Below are 13495 nucleotides of genomic sequence, written 5' to 3' on the forward strand. Positions count from 1 at the left end.
CTAACAATGCACAGACTAAGGACATCATTGATGGTATTGATAATAAATGATGATTATATAATGACATTTATTAAGCAGTGGAAGTAAGCAGTCGCCTCTTCTTGTCATGTTTTGTTATTGTTTTGGTTGAGAGCCCCCTGGTGGTTAAAACTGCATACCACATTTGATTTTTGGTAACACAGAAGTATGTTATCATGACTTTTAAAAATCCATGTTCCCTGTTGGCATTGAATGTAGTACATTAAAATAGACTGATGTTCTCTACCTTTCTTTCTGATCAGGTTGGTTTCAGATTTTCTTGAAACGGAGACGACCTTCATCAGCAGACGACTTCCTCCCTGACGGATCAGAGAGACGACCTGCCGGTGACCCACCTTCACCACGTCGGCTCCGTTCACCTGCGGAGAGAGAGACAGGAAGACAGAGAGGTGATATCAGATGATGAGAGGTGGATTTTTAAAGACACAAAAAATGCCTCAACTTCAATAATGCAACACAACAAAGTCAGGACTTTACCTCTATGAGGAAGTCTCCAGTCCTGAGCCCTGCCCTCCAGGCCACACCCCCTTGGTCTACTGACTCCAGATATTGCAGGGCGGGAAACGCAGGTGTCGGGGCGAACTCCTCGATTGGGGTCTCAGCTAGAAACAAATACACACAAGAAAACAACGGCTAGAAGATTAAACTTCCTCTAGATGTTTATAACAGCGGAGTCTCTCCAACATGACTGGAGTATGAACCACCTGCACAGGTGATGTGACCACAGGCACATTAGCCATAACTATAATGATATATGTGCAAGAGTACAAAACTCCATCAATCAATCAATCATTCAATCAAACTTTATTTATAAAGCGCTTTTCATACATAACATATAACTCAAAGTGCTTTACATAGACAAAATAAAAACATTCCCTCAAACCCACCCACCCCCACCTTTTGCTTAACATAGACAATTAGAGTCATTCCCTCACACCCACACACACGCAACCACCCTATCCCATTATGAACCACCCCACAGACAACAGTTACATGTGCACCCACTCACACACACTGTTTCACAAACACACACACACACACACACACACACACTAAAATAGTGGACATTAGGCTGAGTACAAGAGGCTGAGTACAGATGAACCAGTTGAGAAAGCACCATCAGAGGAGCCGTCTGCACCAGGAGCAGAGAGTCACCCACAGCTACAGGAACACCGACGCAGGACCCAGAGGAGGGATGAGGCAGAGACACCAAACCTCCACCAGGAACCCACGAGACAGACCCCTGCAGCCATAGCCGACCACCGCTCCTGGTGCAGAGGGCTCCATGACTTCAAGGACAGAAAATGTGACCGATCACCTCTCCAATCGTGGGAGGGCTTTATGATCATCAACTTAACGATAAGCTACATCTGCTGTAGTAACCACGAATCACAAGATTGCTCAAAGGTAATCAGATTAGCTTGCAAACTGGCCAGATGCTTGATACCAGAGCTGAAAGCCTGCTTGGGGATGGCCTCCCTTCCTCACCGCATCTAGGGGGTTTGGTTATAGAAAATAACAATTAGCAATTGCAAATAGCAATTGATTAGACGGGTGTTGGATGGTGCTGGTGTGACTTTCCAATTCATTCTGCAGAGCAAATTGCTCCCTCTCTAGTCAATCAGAGCAGCTCCACTGCCCACGCTCCAGTCCAGCACCGCCCCGCCCTGGAAGCACCACTCTGCTGCGCTTTGTTGGGGACACGCTACAGGTCTATTTTCAGCATTACTGTTAGAGAAGAGTTTTAATATTAATGTCATAGGTCATCTGACACCCACAATGCACCTCTCTGACACAATTTGCATCCCTAAAGTCCCGTTCAGACCAAAGATTTGCACAGTTAACAACGAGATTGTTTTAGAATGACACTTGTGATGGTCGCAGCCATCTTTACTGACCCGTTGTAGCTCAAAGCTGGCTTGTGTTGATGTTGCTTGCTATTCAGTTTGACAAATTGCAAAAAGCTTGATTTTGGATGTTGTAAGCAGATAATTGTGAAGTGAAAGAAGGAGGTTTGACAGGCTGTAACCGCCAACAAATATTTGTTAAAGTAGAAAATATTTCATGCTGTGAATTTTGGAAATAATTGCATTCATTTTCTGTTATTTTTTAGAAACTTCTACTGTCCCCTCCATCGTCTGTGCACATAAAGCAGGATTTGCAGCAGCATATGAGCAAATACATGAGAAAATAATGGTGTTAGGAGCTGAATTTGTCCATGGAAATAAATACTGTTATCAGCAGACAGTATCTTAGACTCTCTTGTGTTTATATGACAGTGAAGTTTTGCTGCCTGGGCGTCGGTTTAGCTCACCAGTCTCTGCGCATGTTTGGTGCATGTCTCCTACTCTCTGTCCAAAAAGCCTATAATATAATCTTAAAAAATCTGCCACACTACTGGGTAGATGACAAATCAAACAGTCACGAGCAGGAATCACACAGCAGTTAATGTGCAGTAGTGGAGAAACATCGCACACTTTAACTTTAATTTGAAAATGATGCATCGTGTCCTCCAGTTGCAGCAGGGTGAACAGGTCAGCTTTTCTAATGTTGCAGATCAGCTGTTTAAAGATCCACTAGTCCATGCCTGCACAAGCTTGAGCAAATCTTCAGCATGCAATTGACCTCATAAAAGAGCTGCTTTGTCAGCTGCAGCTTACTTTATATAAATGTTCTTTACATCTTCATGAACAGCAGATAGAGCATCATCTGAGAAAACACAGTCCTAGAACCGAGTCAGTATCTTCTTTAAGGGCTTTCCTTGATGACAACATGTCTTCCAGGGAGCATCAATTACCAAACGGGCATGTCTTTGACTGGAGGAGGGAGCTGAAGAGTCATATTACAGCCCACTCAAACATGAAAACTCCAAACAGAAAAGCTCTCGAAGATGGAAGGTTTGAACCAAAACTCTTCTTACTGTGAGACAAAAGTGCAGCTGTGACACTGCTGACCTGAAATCTGGTGAAGTCTGTTGTCTTGAAAAGTCCATTTTTAGTCTTTTTTGTGAGCTTGATGAGCGCTTACATGCATTCCTTAAACATGCCTACAAAGCCGCAGATGTGCAGGACCACTGAGGTTCGAACATTTGGATTTTGCCAGTTTGGCTCATGAGAATTATAGTTTTTTAAATGATGTCCAAACTAAAAAACTCTGATTAAACAGTACACTCGTGTGTTTCTGTGTTTAACAATCATTAAAGAAAGCTTTTAAAATTCAGAGTGCTCACAGAACCAGTGCATCCTCCCACACTTTTACTCCTTAACTCCTACAGAATTTCATCTTTGCTGAGATAAAGTCAGTTGTTGGTTTTTTTAAAACACCGAGCTGCATGTTGGAGCTCTGATAGGGAAACTGTGAGGCTCGGAGGATTCTTATGAAACAGCACAGCGAGGAGTTTTAAAGCTTTCTGCTTCCCCTCTGAAGACTTCACTCCATCTTAAATATCTTCCTTTTTTCTCAGCCCAACTCCTCCAAACACCCACCATTCCTCCATCCATCCATCCATCCATCCATCCACCCATCCATGCTTTCTACCTTTAGCTCCTCTGAGGACGAAGCCGAATCCCTCGCTCTCTCTCTTCTGCAGCACGGCTGTCTTTTCCTCGATCACGTAGTCACTGAAAAAACACACTTATCATTTTTCTGCAATTTATACATATGTAACAATAGTATGCATTTAAAAATAACAATGCAATCTAAACAGGTAGTAAATAGGCTAGAAGCACAGTGCTGCAGCTGGAACAGGCCTTAAAAATCCAGAGTTCATGACTGTAGTTTCAAAGGAATTCAGATCCACTACCATCATTATGAGCTGTTTTGAAAAAGTATTATGTGATTTAAGTGGCAAACTTTGCATGCAAAAAAATGCTTTAAAATATAAGACATGCAAAGAAACTCAAGGCTGGATTTGCTGCCAAGACCAAGACTGGCCCAACGTGGCCCCTGTTCTGCCTTTCAGACCAGCAGCGCTTCTTCGGGTTCTGGTTTTCAAACCTAATTTTTAACCAGCCAGTGTCTTCAAACTGAAAAAAGAAAATGGTTTGGAACCTGAAAAGTTGGTTCTCAGTTGGAGCCAAAATAGTTGGTTCTTCCTCGCAAACAGTGACATCATCAATGGGCGTGTCATATTCTAGGATGTGAAAACAAGTGGAAAACTCAGAAAAAAGTAGTCTGCTGAGGATACGAAATGTTCAGGTGAAGCTGGAGGGTAGAACAAGAAGAGCAAGTTAAACCCTGAACTTGGGAAACAGATGGTTCACCCGAAAGCCAGACCAAATAATCAATTAACTCAAAAAACTGAGGAAGGAAAGACTGGGGCAAAGTGGAGCTGGATGTGGTAATACATGTCCATCCTGTCCTTCTACTTTGGTGAACGTGGAATGGTTCACCAGAAAGTATCAAGGTTCTGACACTCCAGAACTGAGCCAGAGCCAGAACCGTGTCTGTCTGAAAGCACCAAATGTGGCCCCAACGTAGCCCAGAGCCAGATCTCCTCTGGTCAGACTTGAGAGGTTTCATAAATGTCAGACAAAGCAGCTTAGCTGCATTTTACCTTAGATTTTTTTTTTTTCCTATTTTTCTTGAAATAATGGTGCAGACCCACGGCACCACTTATGACCAGAGACGTGTTACCCAGCTCAAATGGTCACATTTCTCAGATTTAGTCAGTTCATGCCAAAGTTAATTTATAAAGCAGCTTAGGTTGACCAAAGTGCTCTACAGCCAAAAGACAATAAATTGATACAAGGAAAAATACCTAATAAAACACAAAATTAGAATTAAAAAACTTAAAGAATAAAACTGTTTAGAAAATATTAAGAACAAAGATAAAATCAGGAAATACATTTATTCCCTCGGTTGATCCCCTCAGGTGTGACAATGCAAGAGGTCATCCATTTAAAAATGTACTGATCTTGGCTTTGACCTGGGGACTCCAGAACATTCCCCTTGTCATCTTTAAATCATTTAAGTGTAGCTTTCTTTGTATGCTTCAGCTCATTGTCTTACTGGAAAATAAATCTCCCAAGCTGTAGTTCCTCCAGGATTTTCCCATACTCTGCCGCATTCATTTAACCCTCTACCTTTACAAGACATCCAGGGCTGGCTGCTGAGAAGCATCCCCACAGCATGATGCTGCCACCACTGTGCTTCACAGTGGGGATGGTGTGTTTTGGGGGATGTCAGTGGTTGGTGTCCGTCAAACATGGCGTCGTCTGATGCCCAAAAAGCTCCATTTTGGTCTCACCAAACCAAAGAACTTTCTTCTTCTTGACCATGGAGTCTCCCATATGCCTTTTGGTGAACTCTAGTCCAGATTGAATCTGAGTTTTCTTCAACAGTGTCTTTCTCTTTGCCACTCTCCCATAAAGCTCTGACTGGTGAAGAACCTGGCCAACAGTTATTGTCTGCAGAGTCTCTCCCATCTCAGCTGCTGAAGCTTGGAACTCCTTCAGAGGATGTTCAGAGCCTTGGAAATGTTTCTGTATCTATCCCCTGATGTAGACTTTTCAATAACCTTTTTTTCTGAGGTGCTCAGAGTGTTCTTTTGTCTTCATGGTGTAATGGTAACCAGGGATACTGATTAACCAGTTACTGGACCTTCTGGACACAGTGACCATGACTGATTTATAAAATCAAAAAGGGCATAAAACATCCAAGGGGGTCAATGCTTTTCATAGGCACTGTATGCAGAGTTACTTTTTACGTGTTCATTGGTTATTTAAGCAAGATAAACCAGAGTATAAGCAGTAATATTATTTCTATGAGGGTTAGTATCAATGTAAAGAACCTGCAAAGGATGTAATGATGGTGTTTTACCTGTAGGAGGTGTAGTTGTCATAGGATCCTACAGTATAATGTCTGAACAGTCTCTTGGTGCGGTCCTCCCTCGTTTCTAGAAAGTTCATGGACATACAGTTAATCATATTGAAATATAATACCACTTATATTAGCCACAGTCTTTAAAACTAATAAAAACATGTCCAGTGTTTTCTAGATAACTTTAAAAATGGTAAACTTGTGGTTATTTACCGAGTCTGGGGTCATATTGTCTCATCTGAACTTCCTCAACACATTCAGCAGGAAACCATCCAGTTCTTCCTTTAACGCTGCCCTCCCAGAATCCTCCTTCACCAATGGACAGGACTGTAGATCCACAACAGACAGGGTTACACTGAGCATTAGTTTTAATTTCATACAGATCGTGGTTTTATAATGACGACTGTGAGACCTTTGACTCTTTCCCCGCGGTGCAGCTGGATCTCTCCAGCCCCCTGTGGGACGTGGGAGCGGGTGGCGATGAAGGTACGTCCAGGTACGGCGCTGTACAGCCTCCTCTTTCTCATCTGGGGGGTTAAGGGAGGCGAGGAGGGGGGGCTGGTTTCAACATGGCCTCCACCGCTTGGGCTGCAGAGAGACAGATCAAAGATCATCTACCAAACTACACCTTCTCAAAGTCTTAATAAATTAAGAACTACGGACGCAAGCTCTGAAAATGTAAATACTGCTTAAACCACTCCAACAGGACTGTTACCAGCTTCAGTACAGCTGTTGTTGGATGTTCCCGCTTCAACTCATCATACTGCCAGTTAGAGCAGAAATGTTGCTAACAACAGCCATAATGTTTCAAATAACAGCTCCACTGTTGCCAACTACTTCTGATCTGATTCCAACAACTCCCGCCTACGGCCGATTTAAGACATCATATTGCCAAATGCAGAGTTTCTGCTGCCAACTAAAGCTGTAGTGTCACAAACTACAGCCATACTGTTGGCAACGAAAGCTGTACTGTTGCCAAATACGGCTGTAACACTGCCAACTGCAGCCATATTGTTTCAATACTTCAGTACAGTTACCATCGAAACAAGCAGTGTGTTTTCCAACAGCCAACTGTTTCCAACTGCATCAGAACCACTAAATCTATAGCCATACTGTTGTCATCAGTATCTGCAACTAAAGCCAGAACTAGGAAGCTACAGCCATACTGATGCCAACTCAAGAATTATTGTTGCCAAACAAAGCTATCCTGCTGCCAACAGAAGAAAAATATCACAAATTAAAAAATTACTGTTCAAATCTTCAGTCTTACTTTTTCCTTATTAATTCAAAATCAATCAACAGTCTCATTGTTGCCTACCACTGCCATACTGTTGCCAACTACAGTTGTACTGTTGCCAGCTACAGCCGTACTATTGCCAACTACAGCCATACTGTTACCAACTACAGCCAAACTGTTGCCAGCTACAGTTGTACTGTTGCCAACCACAGTTGTGCTGTTGCCAGCTACAGCCGTACTGTCAACTACATCCAAACTGTTGCCAGCTAGAGTTTTACTGTTGCCAGCTACAGCTATACTGTTACCAACTACAGTTGTACGGTTGCCAGCCACAGACGTACTGTTGCCAACTACAGCCATACTGTTACCAACTACAGCTGTACTGTTGCTAGCTACAGCCATACTGTTACCAACTACAGTTGTACGGTTGCCAGCTACAGCCATACTGTTGCCAACTACAGCCATACTGTTACCAACTACAGCTGTACTGTTGCCAGCTACAGCCATACTGTTGCCAACTACAGCCATACTTTTACCAACTACAGTTGTACTGTTGCCAGCTACAGCCATACTGTTTCCACAACAGCAATAATGTTGCCAACTACAGCCAAACTGTTGCCATCTACAGCTGTACTGTTGCTAGCTACAGCCAAACTGTTGCCAACTACAGTTGTACTGTTGCTAGCTACAGCCACACTGTTACCAACTACAGCTATACTTTCGTTGACAACAGTCTACCTGTTGCCAAGTACAGCTGTACCTTTGCTATACACACTCTGTTGCATAGTACATCCATTCTGTTGCCAGTCATTCTCCTACCAACTAAGATTGAACTGTTTATAAAATACCTGAACTATTGCCAACTACAGCCATAAGTTTTCCAACTACAGCATTCTTTTACCAGCTACATCTGTACAGTCACCATCTACAGCCAAAATTCTGCCAGCTACAGTCATACCATCGAAAACCTTAGCCATTCTGTTTTCATGTACAGCTATACTGTTACCTACTACAGCCATAATGTAACCATCAAAAGTCATACTTTTACTATCTACAGCCATACTTTTTCCATCTACAGCTATGCTTTTGCCAACTATAGCCATACTGTTGCCAACTACAGCCAGACTGTAGCTAACTACAGACTTACTGTTACCACCTACAGACATACGGTTACCATTTACAGTCATACTTTTGCCAACTACAGCCATACTGTTACCACTTACAGCAAAATTGTTATTAACTGCAGCCATACTGTTGCCTTACTGTTGCCAACAACATCCATACTGTTTCCAACTACTAACCCAGTGATGGCCGTACTGGTTTAAATACGGTCTTGCTGTTGCTATCTACAGCCCACTTCATACTGCACTGCCTCACAAACAAAGTCTTTGGTTGCCAAGAGAGGAAGTATTGTTGCCAACCAAAGACAATGCTGCCGTCTACAGCTGATACTCCAGCCACATTTCTGTCACTTTTTTCTGGCTTGCTGTTGCAGCGACAGCTTCACTCTGGCAAACTACTGTAGAAATGTAGCCATCTCAGCAGCGCTGTTGCCCAATAAAGTCAGATTGTTGCCAACTGTGGTTTTATTGTTTGAAATAAAAGTGTTACTGCAGCTAAACACTTGTGAACGGCCATACTGTTTCAAACAGCATTCTCCTTATTGCAAGCAACACCTGTACCATTCCAGTTAGACATACTGCCAACTCAAGTCAATCTTTCTGTCTTACCCTCACCAGTATGTATTTCATCTTTACCAGTAATAAGGCCAACTACACCAGTACTAATGTAGACCATTGGCCATAAAAGTAGACATTAGGATCTGATGTTTTAAACTCTGTGTAAATATTACATAACCTTATCTGTGTTTGTTTAGGTGTCTGTGTTCGTACCTGAGGCGGCGTGTGTGTCGTCGTAGCGAATGCGTGTGCGTGTCATGATGCGTCTCCAGGCTTTGGAGGGAGGGGCCAGGGGAGGAGGCGGGGCTTTCCAGAGCATTATCACTAGCTGAGCGAATCAAAGAGCGTGGTGAGGACAGACCGTTCCCAGCCGTCGTCCTGCTTACTCCTCGGCGCCGCTTTGTGTAGGATGGAGTTTCTCTAAAGGGAACTACTTAGACACATGAACACACAAATACACAAAGAGAAACGCACACAAACACACAAAGAGAGATTTAACATAGCCAGCTACAGTAACATGCACTATCACACAGACATCCTATTTAAATGTGTTTACACTTTGAGCCAACTCACCAACGTCAGAGGTTTTGTGGATCTTAATGATTTCTGCGAGATCAAAGTTCCCAGCAATTATCGCCACCTACACAGACACGCACACGACCACAGAGAGCGCTCATTTATTATCATAACACCAACAGATGGATCAGACATTGGGCTTTTATGCATATCCATTAAAAGGATGAGGCTGGCTTTGTGTTACACTTTTCGTATTGTGTTCTCTTTATGTGCTGACATTCCATCTGCCGCTCTCCATACAAAGCCCATTAAATCCTGCTGAATCCTTACAAATACCACATAAATATATAGAATTTAGCTTTTAAAAAGCTCAGTGAGTCCCTAAAAACCTTTCCTGAAGGAGAGGTTTTTATCAAATAAACAAGGGAACGTAAAGCATTAGTCAGGCACTGACTCAAACCCCAAGGATAAATCCATCCTAGTCTTTGAGTCAGACTGAAAACTGGCTCCACCAGTTTCTGTAACACTTCAATTCCCCAATACTCAGCTTTCAGGAGCACAAAGATTGACTAAATAAAAGATTTCTGCCACTTCAAAACTAAAAAGATCATTGCTTTAAATCAGTGGTTCTCAACTGCTGCCAACCGCGCATCTCAGTTTAATCAGATTTCTGTCTTTACAAAAAACAACTCTGGTTTCTGTCTGTTCATTCTGTTGACATCCACAAGTTAGCAGATTAGAGCCACACTGTTGCATTCAATATTCATAACATCCTCGACTATATTCTTGTTGATGCCAACAACATTGAAACTGAAGTCAACCCCACATTGTTGTCGACTTCAACCATACTGACGCAAACCACAGCCATAATGTTACCTACTACAGCAAAAAACCTTCACACTGTTTTGAACTGCATTCATACTGATGTAAACTACATTTATACTGTTGCAAACCACATTAATACTGTTGCTAACTACATCAAAACTGTTGCCAGCTACATTAAAACTGTTGCCAGCTACATTAAAACTGTTGCCAGCTACATTAAAACTGTTGCAAACTACATTCATACTGTAGCAAACAACATCCATACACTTTCAAACGTCATTTATACTGTTTTAAACTACAATCATACTATTTCAAACTATCTTAATACTAAGAAAAGCAATGAAAAAATTTCCTTTCATGATTTTAAAAAGGAGTAAAGTAAGGTATGTTATTTCATTTATCATGTTTGAGTTGTTGAAATTTCTTATTAAGAGGGATTTACCATAGACCAGTAGAGAACCACTGATTTAAATTATTATCTAACATATGACTGTACAAAAAAGTGCAACCACCAATCATTTCATCAGGTATACCTGTCAGCTGCTTGTTTAAGTGATTATCTAATCAGCCAATCACATGGCAGCAAACAGCTCATAAGGCTTGTAGAAAAGTTGAAGGTGATGTGCTAAAGTTTAAACCAAGCAACAGAATGGAAAAGAAAGGAGATTTACTGAATGTGCCATGGTTGCTGGTCTGAGTATTTCACAAACTGCTGATCCACTCAGATTTTCACACCATCACAACCATCTCCAGGGTTTACAGAGAATGGTGAGAAAAAGAGAAAAGGTCCAGTTACCCGGGAAAAAATGCCTCTTTGATAGCAGAGGTCAGAGGAAAATGACCGGACTGATTCAAGCTGAGAAAAAGGGCAAAAATAACTCCACTTGTCACAACCGAGGTATGCAGAGGAACGTCTCTGAATGCGCAGCACATCAAACTGTGAAGCTGCAGCAGCAGAAGACGACACTGGTGGCCAATCCTGCCAGCGTAGAACAGCACACTGAGAATAAAAGTCATAGAAGACTGGAACTATTTTGCCATAGCCTCAGTGACAGTAAATCTGTTGTCTTGAATATTTCAAATTCACTTTTTTTGCAGCTGCACTCTGTTTCAAATTAGTATTTTGCTATAAACTCTAACAGCAGAGCATCTGGAACGTGTGCAGGATTAGTGTCAGTGTAACTGTGTGCCTACGTTAAATAAATGCTGAATAATAAATAATATCGTTATGGCATAAATGATACCTGTCTATTCAAAATTATCAGTTTGAATTTATATGAATGACTGTTTTTGATAAGCATCAGCTTCCTTTCTTCTTTTGCTCTATAACTTTTCAAATCAACAAGGATATGCATGTCATGGCTCCCTCTGCTCCTCACTTAAATTAAAGTGAGAGCTGTGTTTGGTGGTAGGGGCAGAGCACACAGTGTACTATAAAGGAAAGTTTTTTTTTTCAGTGATCACATATGATGAAAAACTATAGACTAATAAATATAACACAGCATACATCACATGAATCATTTAACATCAATTATCTCGCTTTCTTGTGGGAAGATGGAAGCATGATTGAAATTAAAACTCAATTAACTGCAATTAGAGCCTCCATCATTTCTAATATTGAACTGATCTGAGTCCTCATCACTGTGAAGCAAAACAACTTGGTGAAAAAAACACAAACGTTTTATTTCTGCCTCCTAAAAAATGCAGAAACTGTCTGGTGTTTATTCCTTAAAGTTACATAACAGGTAGGGAAGGAATTGCTTTTCAAAAAAATAAAGAGCAGCTAATTGTAGGGTTCCACAAACAGACTAAAGTATTATTTGCACAGGATTAATATTACCTGTGGACCTCTGAAAACTTATGAATGATGTCAGAGTTTGGTGGGGTGCATTCACATGGGATAAATGGAGTCTGTAATGTTCTCAACATTTCTGAATGAAGCATAAGGATGCTGCATGGCTGCAGCATTGAAAATGCATGGAGTTTTAATTTCTAAAATTCATACAAAAAATGTTGTGCACATTGTGTTCTGCAGGGGATGTTTCCTGCACATTTCTTATGCATGCTGTTAATCAGAGTTCCTCATAGACAACATGCACTCAAGTGTTTTTTTCCTCCCTCGACATCTATATTTGAACAGTTTTAAATCTGTAGAAAGCTGTCCATGAATAGTAAAGTAGTGAAATATCTCCTCTGACTCTTCCATTATGTATTGAGGTCATGTAAGTCACCTGTGCGTATCTGCAGCCGATCTAACAGAGGAAGAGAGAAAGTCGAGCATCCCTCCCGTTGTCGTATGAGAATGGGGGACGTCTGAAGTTAAATACGTACCTCTCCGGTTACTTCTAACAGTTACTTCTATTCTGTGCTGTATAAATTTGGGATCATTATTCATCCACAACAGCCTTCCTCAGCTGTTTCAGCCTAACCACTGAATGTTGAACTACACATTTCCAATCATAAACTGTGTTATGCATGAAATGTACGGCTAAATAATACTGATATAAGATCAGGCACTTGCAAAGAGAGGCTGTAAGAAGCAGAGCAGAAGTGCTGTATGAAGAGAGCAGCAGTGCATGCTAATTTGGAGAGCAGAGTTTAAATGAAAAAGTTAGATAAAATAAAGTCTTTTTTTTACATAAGCTGGAATTAACAGAAAGAAAAGCATCATTCACAAACTATATGTGTCAAAACTTGTTAACAATCTCCTACACAGCCTCTACTATTTTACAATCATAAAAGGAGCAGAATAAGCCACACAGACTGCAGAAAATCATAATTACCACCCTAATAAAGATGCATTTAGCACAGGATTAGTAACCATGGACCTCTGTGTGCTGAAATATAGGTGGTAATTTGCCATGAAATTTTTACTCTGCAATACAAACACTGGTCGATTTGGACAGGATTGTTTTAGTGTATGTGTTTGGTAGCGAATGCCGCCTCCTTTTCGGTAGAGTGGCAAAGTGAAGTGGGACTAGTAGCAAGCATATAAGCGAGCAATTACGAAGCAGCGATACCTTAAAACCTTGTGTATGGAGGCGACCTTACGATGTATTAGAGTGGCGAGAGGAAAGGGGTGGAGCAAGAAACGCCACCCTAGGTTGCACTCTCCTGGCAGCTTTACAAATTTGTTGCGAACCACCATTAACTCAGAGAAGAAGAAGAAAAGAAAGTCCTATGGAGCTAAGTCCATGCCAAAAGTTTGTCTGGTTTAAAAAAAATTGATTGAAAAAACAATTTTGAAACTGGAAGTTTACGGTTTGATCCTGAATTAAAATTATTATTGCTATTATGAAAACATTTTCAATTTAAATATACCTCTGATTCAGCTCTGTAATTAATTTAATAAAATAACTTATTTTCATTTCTTACTCTT

The 13495-nt window shown here is 41.2% G+C and overlaps 1 protein-coding gene across 3 annotated transcripts in view; it reads right to left on the reverse strand.

The window, feature by feature from the left end:
• Positions 1–13495, reverse strand: part of shank3b (SH3 and multiple ankyrin repeat domains 3b) — a 65883-nt gene that overhangs the window by 14761 nt on the left and 37627 nt on the right. For 2 of the 3 annotated variants that reach the window (XM_041781282.1, XM_041781284.1), the window contains exons 11-18: positions 9349–9415; positions 8989–9208; positions 6272–6447; positions 6073–6186; positions 5860–5935; positions 3577–3659; positions 517–641; positions 266–398 (exon numbers count right to left, since the gene is read on the reverse strand). In XM_041781282.1, the coding sequence (XP_041637216.1) occupies positions 266–398; positions 517–641; positions 3577–3659; positions 5860–5935; positions 6073–6186; positions 6272–6447; positions 8989–9208; positions 9349–9415 (994 nt within the window). The remainder of the gene's footprint in view (positions 1–265; positions 399–516; positions 642–3576; positions 3660–5859; positions 5936–6072; positions 6187–6271; positions 6448–8988; positions 9209–9348; positions 9416–13495) is intronic. The other variant, XM_041781283.1, reaches the window with a different exon arrangement.

The sequence above is a fragment of the Cheilinus undulatus genome, linkage group 23 (assembly GCF_018320785.1).
Source record: "Cheilinus undulatus linkage group 23, ASM1832078v1, whole genome shotgun sequence".
NCBI classification, from domain to species: domain Eukaryota; kingdom Metazoa; phylum Chordata; class Actinopteri; order Labriformes; family Labridae; genus Cheilinus; species Cheilinus undulatus.